At 48.6% G+C, this 11,204-nt stretch overlaps 1 protein-coding gene across 5 annotated transcripts; it reads right to left on the reverse strand.

Annotated features, from left to right (window-relative positions):
- Positions 1 to 303: 303 nt before the first annotated feature.
- Positions 304 to 11,198, reverse strand: TTLL9 (tubulin tyrosine ligase like 9). Of its 5 annotated transcripts, none has more exons than XR_010434829.1 (6): positions 10,881 to 11,198; positions 9,176 to 9,361; positions 8,063 to 8,125; positions 7,156 to 7,218; positions 6,652 to 6,692; positions 304 to 6,513 (listed from the first exon to the last, which is right to left on the reverse strand). XR_010434829.1 is itself a non-coding variant. In XM_064673854.1 (5 exons), the coding sequence occupies exons 1-4, from the start codon at positions 11,196 to 11,198 to the stop codon at positions 7,165 to 7,167; spliced, it is 621 nt and encodes a 206-aa protein (XP_064529924.1). In that variant the 3' UTR covers positions 304 to 6,692; positions 7,156 to 7,164. The 5 variants fall into 5 exon arrangements, 3 of the variants coding, with proteins under 3 accessions (XP_064529924.1, XP_064529926.1, XP_064529925.1); XR_010434828.1 differs by having other exon boundaries at positions 304 to 6,571; XM_064673854.1 differs by having other exon boundaries at positions 304 to 6,692.
- Between the last annotated feature and the right edge of the window lie 6 nt (positions 11,199 to 11,204).

An 11,204-nucleotide genomic window follows, 5' to 3' on the forward strand; every position in this document is an offset into this window, starting at 1 on the left:
CTTGTTGGGGGTTCATGTGAGCGCTTCTGGGGTTTGGCTTCGGAGCTGGTTCATTGTCACGTCGGGAACAGGAGTAGGAGGGATTGGGAATCCACTGCATGCCTGAAGCACAGCAGAGGAGTTGAGTTGTGCACGCCCATGGCATTCAAACAAAGCAAAGTTGTAAATCTGAGGCACGTCAAGAATCTCTCTAAGATGTGGAGGGAGGGGCAGGAGGAGGCAGCATCCTTTTAGTCTTGCTGGGAAAACATATTCCTCTGGTGGAAGGCAAGAGACAACAGAAATGAGGCTTTCAGGACTAGATGAAGTGATAAAACTTAGGTATATTTTAAAAAGCAGCCTGAGGAGGGCTGAGCAGAGATAGTCACCAGGTTTGTCTTGTAGTAAAAGGGCAATTGATGTAACCAGTAATAGTTTCTTCAAAGGTTTTTAAATTTACTGTTTTCTACACTCCCTGCTCTGGCCTGAATATGCTCCCCCAGCACTACTCACTTAAGAGCATAAGAAGATTTTTGAAAACTAATCATATTTAGTGTTGGACTTCAGTGAGTTTGATTTTTTTCTGTCTACAGGAAAGTATCTGGGTCCAGCCAAGCCTTTTATTTTTTGAACTTCTGTAAAGATATTCCTAGATAGAATTTAAGAACTCTAAACATGGCTGTTGTCCTTCTTTCTCCAGCTCTGGAAGTGGCTCTCCTCTTCTGTCAAACCTTGCTCAGGTGACAGGGCTGGGCCTGGTCCTTTGCTTTCTTTCCTTCTGCACAGCTGTGATAACTTCAAACATGGCACCACCATTTCCCTGGCTCCCTGACCACCTTCCAGCTTAGCAGGGCCTTCTCCTGCCCTGGCCAGTTCCACACACGCTTCAGATTATGCACAGTCCCAAAAAATACCCTGTTTCAGATCCATTAAAACCGAGGGGTGATTTCTTTTAACCTAAAAACCCAACCATTGCTTGGTCTTAACTCACACCATGTACCTAAATGTGCCTCTGTCCAGTTCAGGCTTACGTTTCAGATGCACAGACTAAAAATAACAGAGACTTACTACCTGGACTGCCTTGCCTGTGGGTTTTTCAGAAGATTGCTTGTCTCCTGGGAGCAAGAGCCAGCTCACAGTGCCACATCCCAGTGTCAGAGCAGCTCTTACATAACCCGCGTGGTGCAGCCAGTCCGTGGCTCCGTAACGTGATGGTGAGGTTATTTTTACAGTCTCATGGCAACAGGTTTTCTGCTCTGACATGTTTCCATAGTAGTAGCAGGAGGAGGATCAAGTGCCTGCCTGCCCTAAAAGCTTTGTTTTGCTGTGAAGAATGTGTTTAACCCCTTTGTTTTCTTACACGGAACAGAACTAAGCTCTGCAGTGCAGAGGGCTGGCTGAGCAGCCAAGCATCCCTGTGTCAGCTAAAATGCCTCATTTAAGCCCACTGCAGCTTCCAAACTGGGAAACCCTCAGAAACAAGGCAGCCAGTGCCTTGTGCTGAGCCAGTGGTGTCTGGAGAGAAGTGGGAACTGCTGCTGCCCGACATGAGAGGAGAGTGAACTTCATGTCTCTCCCACCCCAAGCTCGGGGGGTGTTGCACTTTGTGTTGTGCAGGGAAATTCCTGAAAAGCTGCTTCAGTTGTCTCTTCCTGGCATCACAGCAGCCTGCCAGGAAAATGTTAACAGGGGAGTTACACATCACCTGCCTCTTTCTGCCTGTAGAGGCGAGGTGATGTTTCACTTTCAGGTGATGCTGCCCTCGTGTTTTGTTAGTTAGACACCACAGCCAGAGATGACTGTAGGCACATTGAGATGTGCATGGCAAAAGGTTACAATGCCTGTCAGCATGGACAATCCAAGTACTACTTCCCAACAATAAAATACACAGCCAGCTTCAGGTAAGTGCCCAATAAACAGTCACCACAGTGACTGCAGGGTGTTTTCTTTTTCGAAAGGGTTTGCTCCTTTTGGTCTCTTAATCCCCTAAGGGCTCACACTTCTCTTGTTGCCCAGCAAAGGTGTGTGCTCTCCTGCTGCCATGCAGACAGCTTCAGGACTGAGCAGGGCACCTGCCAGCATTTGGGTGAGTTCTGCACCGAAATGTGTGTTTGCCGTGATGTTCTCATTCAACAGAGCACACAGATCTTCCCCTCTGCTGACAGGCCTGTCATTCCAGATCAGGTCAAAGCCTCCAACATGCTCCTCCTCCCGTGTCAGCCTACAACAAACCCATGGACTGAAGTACCTGAGCAAAGACAGTTCCCTGTCTGCACACAGGAATCAGCTCCCAGACAACCAGCGACACAGCTGAACAGCTGAAGGCACTGGACATCTCTCTGCTATTAATATCTGGGGTTTGCACAGTTGTAAAGTCAATCAAAAAACGCTGTAAGACCAGCTGCTGGGAACAGGGTGCTCCAGCAGTGGCATGAGTGGGAGGCACAGTGCACAGGGACCTCTGACAGAGAGCTCTTGTACAAGTCCCAGCTCTGACATGGGCTCCAGTCCCTTGGCAGCCCTGTGCTGCCTTGTTTTCCCACTCTGAAGGGGCAGAATGCTTCTTTACTTTGCTCTGCTTCTGGATATTCATCATTTAATCACTATAAAGGTTAGAGGATTATGATCAGTTGCCAAGAAAGTCGTGGAACCAGACCATCCATCCCAAACATTCTAATAAAACTCCTCAGAAAGTGATAAACATCTTCACCTCCCCGCTCTTCCTGTCTACAAAACAAAGTGTGTCTTTGAAAAGATGACACTGGAGTTCAGTCTTCCTGGTTACTGGCAGGAGGGAAGGTGAAGCATTTACCTCTAGAAACCAGCAGAGATTACAACAGTAAATTAGGGGGAAACAGGTCATTTTGCCAATGGCTCATTAAGAGAAATGCCTCCCCAAAATCATTACCCTGCTAGCAGGCAGGAATGAGTGTGAAGCAATAGGAAATCCAACCCTAAATCTCTTTCCCATGTTCTGAGCCAAAGAACATTCTGAGCTTATTGCAAAGTTTCTATTCCTGTTCTTGACGGTACTAAAGACAAAAAAAAAAATCCCTTTGCCTTCCAGAAAGAAAAGGGAAAACCAAAGTCATGCTGAAGCAGTAAATGCTGAGAAGGATTCACAGAATGAGCATTAACCCTTTTTAATTGCAGATGTGGGTTCTGAGGGGAACAGGTTCCCAGCATAGTGTTCAAATCTCTCTCTGAGAGCCCAGCAGCACTGTGATGACATCAAGGACTTTCATTCCAATTAATTTCTTTCCTAACCAACTGAGGTTACTCCAGCTCTTTACCTGGAGGCTGCCTAAGCAGTAATGTTGTTTGAGGTTGTGAATGGAGTAGATTGTGCATGTTAGAGCTATCCCTGACCAAAGCTGAGCTGCATTTATTTGCTCATTTGAAATAAAGCTGTCCCCAGTGGCACCATGTGAAATATTGGGCTGAAGCTGACAGGACACAGGGCTGTAACAGATAACACCAGTGACCATGTCTTGTTAGAAGAAAGAGTTAACAAAAGAAATTAGAGACAACATTTCATAAGAGAGCACCAGCAACGTAAATCACATCTAAGGGAAATTGTCTTACCTACGGTACTGCTTGCACTTTACATGATTAAGGCTGAAAGAATAATAATCCTATTTTTGCTTGTCATTTCTGTAGTACTATTTGCTATTTCTGTTTCTCTCAGCTCCTGTAATGACAAGGCAGTTGCACTCTTGGGTTCCTGCTGTTGCAATGCTTGAGTTGTGTAAGTAGCAAAATAAAATTCAGAGAATTTCAGCTGAACTGTCATTATAAATATTTTTCGCTTAGTCAGGGAGAAAACCTGTAGTTAAAAAAAAAAAAAAAAGTAAAATTTTGTTTTCAAGGGTTTTTTCTTGTTGTTTTGTCACTTAGGGGTTGAGCGCTGTCTGAGCTGATCCATCACCCACCTGCAGCCCTGAGACATCCAAACAATTTTACAAAGCTATTCCCAACAGATGACCACACATTTAGTCCACGTGATTTGTTTTCAACCACAGCCTCCACAGCCCAGTGAGAATTCTGAGTAAAAGGCCAGAGACCAGAAGGTTGGGGCCACCAAGCCCACATGCCACATAAACTCTCCATGTTTGCCTCCTGTACAGCTGCAGGAGAACACAGTCCCCAGGCCCCCATCAGAAGTTCCCCAGCAGCACTTGACATCTTCTCTGCTCTCAGGGTACTGCAAAGAATCTCCTTTCCCTACTGACAAGAGGAATTTATAGAAGGGAGCAGCCCATAAAATGGGAAGTTCAAGACCACCCTCTAAACACCGATTTCCGTCTCAGATTCATGAGGAATCTGACATCCCATTTAATATTTTCCCCTCTTTCTCTCTCTCTCCCTTCCTCTCAGCTGTCACCTCTTGAGAGAGGCAGCTTCACAGTGACAGCTGTGTGCAGCAGTGCCAGCCTTGCTGTACTTCTGAGGTCTCAGAGATGAAGGGCTAAGCTGTGTCTGGCTCTCAGAAGTGCATTAACCAGAAAGTTATTGGGTTTAAAGTCAAAAAGCTCCACCTTATAAATGCACATTAAAGCAGAACACTGGCCCGGCCTCACTCCTAATGCTGCTACCAAGGAAATCACACGGATGGGTGTCAGGAGAGGAGGCAGCACAATTGAGTGGCTGCAGCACACATGGCAGCTGGCAGGGTGAGGTCACCTTGCCTGCACCTGCCAGAGATCACAGCAGCAGGCAGCAGGGAATAGCCTGCAGGCAGCATGTACCCCTCACCTGCCCTGGATCAGTCAGGTGCAGTCTTTTGCACTGCCACCTTTGTGACTGGAACATCTGGGATGAAGTAGAGATAAGGATCCAAGACAGCAAACACTGCTCAGGCAAATGCACAATTCTCACTCCAACAGTCCTTGTGTGCCTCAGCACCAATTAATTATTTTCCCTGTCTTCAGATTTCACCTGAGCTGAAATTCAACAGTCCATTGTGCTATCTGACCAAAAATTGCAGAAAAAAACCTTAAAAATCAGAAGTATCAAGAAGGGTAACTAGAAAAGGAAAGAGCAATTGCCCTGAGCTAGTACTGTACCTCATGGTGAGGCACTGGCACAGGTGGCCCAGAGAAGCTGTGAATGCCCGGAATGCCCCGTTGTGATAAGCCAAACTTTGCTTACATAAATTGGTTGAGCCCTTTGATCTCTTGTTTCCCTGATAACCTGGGACTGATGTCTTCAACAAAGTGTTTCCAGATAAAGGAAAAGGCTGATAAGGAGCAGATCCTGCAGAGGTGGGGTAATGTTTTTTTTGGTGCCAATTTCCTCCTCCCGATAAGGCACAGCTGCATCTTACAGTGTAAAATTCCCCTGTTAGGGGAGCTATCGAGGCATTCCCCCCGAGACTGAACATATATAACCCGTGGAAATCCTTGTCACATGAACCCCCACTCCCAACAGGTCAAGACTATGACCATCACTCTGATCACGGACATGGAAAATGCAATGATAAGTCATTGCTGGATCCATGGGAGGTGACATCTTTCCTCGCCCCTATCTACTCTTGCCCTTTCCTTCTCTTTCCTTCTTATCTATTTTCTTTGTGATATCTTTATATTTTTACAGAAAAGAACCACAATGGTTGCATATCTCCTTTCTGCTGCAATTAAATTGTTCTAATATAAACCTGCCCCGTAGATGTACACGGGTCATTCAGTGTCGTTTCACTCCAATTCACCCTGAGGGTGAATTATTATTATTCTATTAACAAGAACCTCAGTTACCACCTCAGAGGTGGGTTGTGTAACACCCATCCCTGGAAGTGTCCAAGGCCAGGTTGGGTGGGGCTTGGAGCAACCTGGGCTAGTGGAAGGTGTCCCTGCCCATGGCAAGGGGTTGGAATGAGATGATCTTTAAGGACCCTCCCAAAACAAACGATTCCATGGTTTTCCATGAAACTCTTCATATCACCTTGTCTCCAAACCTCAGTGTACCTTCCCCCTAAGGCAGCCTGCTGCACCCCCACTCTGTAATTGATCATTCAGAGCAAGCATGAACTCTGCTGAACCTTCTCAGAGAGAAGTGATGGATTTTCCTGTCTCCTAAGCCATCAAATTGAGGTGGCATACCTTTTGGGAAGATGTGTTAATCAAATGAAAGCTATCAAACTCAATACAGCAGCAAGTGTGACACACTGGAAATCAAATAGTTCTCCCCCTTGTCCTTACGTTCTGTGAACCCGAGGAAGAAGAAAGGCTGCCAAAATTCAACCACTAACAATAAAACCAGGAGTGACATTTCAGCTTTTTTCCAAGCTGATTTGTCAAACTGACATTTCCAGTGATCTGGTGACACCAGTTTTCCAGTGAAAAAGGACTGGAGAAAGACAGGGTGACAACAGCAGCGATGGGACAGCCGAGTCCTGTAGGTGTTTGCAGGAGCTGGAAGTGACAAAGTTCATCTGATGTGTCTAGTACCAGGCAGTAAAACTGTACAGTCCTTTTCTTACCCTTCTGTATGGCACAGGCAGGATACAGCAATCACCTCTGCTGTTCTGAGTAAATCCTGCATCAGAAAAGCAAGCAAATCCACCTCAGCATAACCAGGCCTTCAGAGGAGTGTACTGGGAGAAGAGGAAAAGAGCAACTGGGCATTAAGTGAAGGAAATCCATTTCTGGCATAATAATGGTGGTTTGCACTTACAGCTGTCACTGGAACATAAAGTCTCATGTCAAACTTCCAACCTGTGAAGTGGAGAGAAATCTTAGAATCACAGGAAATCCCGAGTTGAAAAGGACCTACAAGAATCAAAGTCCAGCTCTTGGTGCTGTGCACGACCACCCCAAGAATGTACAGTACAAATATATTATAAAATATATGTATATTATATATAAAATATATTTATATTATATATATAAATGTAGAATATAACCCAGTTTCTGCCTGGTGTTAGATGTACCTGAGATTGAAAGTTTGTATCCAAATATGTACACGAAGTGTAAGAAGTAGATCCCAGAGCAAGTATCCATTTTGCAAAATCCACTGTAAAAGCCTTTGTTGTTGCCCTGGGGAATGGTGAAGGAATATTGCAGGAGAAGGGCACAGGAGAACAGACCAAGTCACTGGCAGAAGGAGAGGATGAAATAAAAGCAAAAAGAACAAAATGCCCTTCAGATATTCCCAAAGAAGAGACAGAGTCATTCTCACCTTCTTCAATCAATTACATCCTTCAGCTTTCAGGAACATTTCCTCACCTTGTGACTTGCCAACCTACAGATGGAGGAGCAGAGTTAGTGGCATGAACATTAGCAATTCAGAGCAGAAGCCCTGCATAACCTGATTCATCAGCTGTTTGTGTGCAAGCACGTTTATTTAAGTTTATGGGGGCAGGGGAATCCAACAAAAAAAGCTCAGATTTGTGTTTGGAGGATTCCTGGAGGAAAGGCAGCCTATGGGGAAGTCCCACAGCACCGAATAAACAAACTCTGTCACGCGCTTCCAGAAATATACGTAACGCAACATATGTTGTTGGGAATTTTAAGTCCCATTTTAAATTTGTGTATGTTATAGAAGAACTTAATTAAACAGGAAAGTCAAGAAAGATATTGGGGAACTATGGCAAATAAGAGCAGAAAAATCCTGAAGACAGCCTTGACTGCAGGTTGTACAAAAGAGGGTGAGGAGTGGCCCGGATAAGGCACCCGAGGAGCAGCTGCCCAGGAACACCTTCCAAAGCAGGTCCTGCTTCCTGCAGCCCCAGGATGCAACATTGGGCATGTCCTGACCTACTACTGCCTCCGAGGGTGGGAGTGGGCAACTCGGGACATCACAACACCAGAAGGAGTAACATGAGGTTTATTTTTACTTGCCTGCAAGTTTTGAGGTCAGCCACAAACTGTTTATGTTGTTGGTATAATTTCAGTAATCACAGGCTTTTCATATATCCTTGTTTACTGTGTTCTGGTTATTTACCATGTTAATTGAGGTTGTGGGGCATAACATCAGCTTAATATAAGGGTTTTGTTGCCAATTAACACATTCCCATTTGTAGAGTTAGATAATCACTAGCTGCTATCCTCCCGGCTGTAATTCACATGTTAGTTTGCATAATTACCTCCCAGTCACTTCTCACAAGGGTAAGACAAATCCTCCTGTCCCAGCCTCCTCGCCAGACCTGCTGCACAAAGCACAGGGATTGCTCACTCAGGGCTCACAGATGGATGTGTTTTAAATTAGGCACCATGGCACAACACTCAAGACATTAAATGGCTTGAAGCCTCCAGCAGAAGCAAAGGCATTTCTCATTGTCACTTTGTACTGTCGGAATTTCTAAAGGAAGCACAATTTTTCCTTAATCCCCAGGTCACTGGCTGAAGTGGAACTTGGTGTGTTCAGCACAGCTCCAGGCAGCTGTAGGTCTGGGGGGACAAACGTGATTTAGAGCACAAGGCTGCCCTTCATGTCTCTAACTTCAGAGCAGAGAGAAGCTCATTCCAACCAAACCTACCCCAGCTCGTGCTCCAGGCTGCTAATGGATGTCCCATCCCTGGAAGTGTCCAAGGCCAGGTTGGACAGGGCTTAGAGCAACCTGGTCTGGTGGAAGGAGGTTGGTACAAGATGGTTTTTAAGGTTCCTTCCAACCCAAACCTTTCTGAGATTCTCTGATGAGTCTCTTTTAATGTCTTCACATTCTCAGGATAGAATTCCACTCAGTAAGCTTACGCCAGACTTACACTGGCTGTCATCTAATGCAGTGGGATTTCCCTAAAACCAAACAGATGTTTTCATAGATCCCTCTTTAGGGGTAATGCTCATTAACCAGAAGCCAAATTAACCACCTGCCCTGCACACTCCCCCCCCACACACACACACCTTCTTGCACACCTGCAGCAGAACTGAAAGATTTCAGAGCATGAACTCGGCCAGAACCTCCGGGAGCACACTCTGTTCCTCCACACCGAGCTCTGCACTTTATACCCTCACCACTGAGTTAACTTTGGCTCTACAAATAAACTGAGATGACTTTCCGCTGCTGAAATAAACTGTTACACAAGAAGCAGTGTTTTGGTGGTACATGTTGACCAGGAACCTGGCCAGGAGCACTGCTGCTCCATGGCACCTTGCTTTGCCCAGTTCTTCCTGCAGGTTTCCTGCATATTTTCCTCTCCCTCCGCAGAACGAAGGCATCCATTCATCTCTCACTTTCCTTGGGAAAGCACACACTTACCAGCTTCATAACCCAAGTGATGCCAGGGTTCTTGCAAAATGCTTCCACAAACAAGTAGTACTCTGAAGGCATTTTCAGGGTCTTCGGAATAAAGGCACATTTTCTTGCCTCAGGCTTTCCTGCTTCTTTTTCTAACTGCTTCCAAAACCTCTTCAGATCTTTTGCTAAGCAGCTGTTCTGACTCAGCTGGGTAGAAAGAGAAATATAAGATTCAGCACAACAAATGCTCCCACAGTCTGACTCACTTTAATTACCCTCTAGAAGTTTCTGGGGACCAACTGCACCACATTCTCTGAGGGGAAAAATAAATAAATAGGGATACCGTTGAGAACCGCTTTTTCTTTGTGAAGGAGGAGGCTCAATTTCGATTTTCTGTCTCTCTGCATGAACATGGGGAGCTAGAATAGAGCAGGTCTTACAGTCCATGTTCTACTATTCCTACTGTAGCTTTTCCATGCAGCCAGCACCCATCTCTCCAGGGCAGGCAGTTGCCCACAGGAACCCTAGAGCAGCCCGGCCCCACCACTCCTGAACCACCACAGGTGTCAGCCCAGCATTACAAACCACCCTCAGGCTCCATTCACAGAGTCACAGACGGTTTGGGTTGGAAGGGACCTTGAAGACCATCCCCTTCCAACCCCCTCCCATGGGCAGGGACACCTTCCACTAGATCAGGTTGCTCAAATGCCATGGCTGGTGAGGGTAAGGGCTCCTAGTGGGATCACATCCTGCTCAGCTGCTGTGCTGCATGGACACGACACCCAGGACAGGACAGGGCTGCACCAGGGGAGGTTTAGGTTGGACATTAGGAGGAATTTCTTCACAGAAAAGGGGATTAGACATTGGAACGGGCTGCCCATGGAGGTGGTGGAGCCGCCGTCCTTGGAGGCATCTAAGGAAAGACTGGACATGGCATTGAGTGCCACAGTCTAGCTGACGTGGTGGTGTTTGGTCATCGGTTGCACTCGACGATCTCAGAAGCCTTTTCCAACCTAATTAATTCTGTGATTCTGTGTTACGTGTTGCACCTAAACTTGCCCATAGCTCTCAAGGATACTCCCCACACAGGGCTGGGGAAGGAAGGGAGGGGGGCTGTGCTGCACAGGGAGCGGCTGGGCCTTACCACGCTGCCCGGGGGATGTGCAGGAGCGGGGATACAGCGCTGGGAGCCCCCCGGGAGCGCCCCGGGCTGGGCTGCGACCCCCGACACATCCCCCCCCCGTCCCGTCCCGTCCCCATGGCAACCGCGCCGCCGTGCGCCAGGGGGCGCGCGCGGCACCCGAACCCCGACACCGCCCCCCCAAAACCGGCCCGAACCCCCCGGTCCGCCCCGAGCCCCCCGGGGCACCCTCGGCCCGACCCTCCCTAAGCGCTGCGGCGGCTGGTGACGGGCAGCGCGAACCCCTCGCCCCTGGCCCCGCTGGCACTGCCCATCCCGCTGCCCCGCAAAGTCGCCGGGACGGTCGCGCAGCGCCCCGGGCAAGGCAGGGACTCTGCGGCACCTGCCTGCAGGTGGGCACGGGCAGGGTGGGCACGGAGCGGGCAGGGGTGGGCACGGAGCAGGCAGGACAAGGGTAGGTATGGCGCAGGCAGGGGTGGGCGCGATGCGGGCAGGGCAGGGGTAGGTATGGCGCAGGCAGGGGTGGGCACGGCGTGGGCAGGGGTGGGCATGCTGCCGGGCGCTTCGCCGCGTGGCCGCACAGACCTTCCTTGATGGAGCAGGACAAAGGTTTTGTTCTTCTCCCAACAGTGCAGCCTTGTGCGGCCGCGGGCAGCGGCGACAGGCAGCAGCCAGCGCGGCCCCGTGCTCCCACGCCACGGCGCAGGGGGGGAGTTTCTCCTCCTTTGTCTGCTCCCGGCCAGGCAGCAGCCGGTGCGCGGCAGCGGCGGAGCAGCCGGGGAAGGGCCTCGGCAGGATCCGCGGAGCACGGCGGCCGCGGTCCCCTCCGCCCCGGCACAGCCACCGGCCCGGCCCCGCCGCGCTGGCAACGAGCAGCGACCCCGGAGGAACCGAGCTCTTCATGACGGA

Source organism: Pseudopipra pipra, chromosome 17 (genome assembly GCF_036250125.1).
Source record: "Pseudopipra pipra isolate bDixPip1 chromosome 17, bDixPip1.hap1, whole genome shotgun sequence".
NCBI lineage: Eukaryota > Metazoa > Chordata > Aves > Passeriformes > Pipridae > Pseudopipra > Pseudopipra pipra.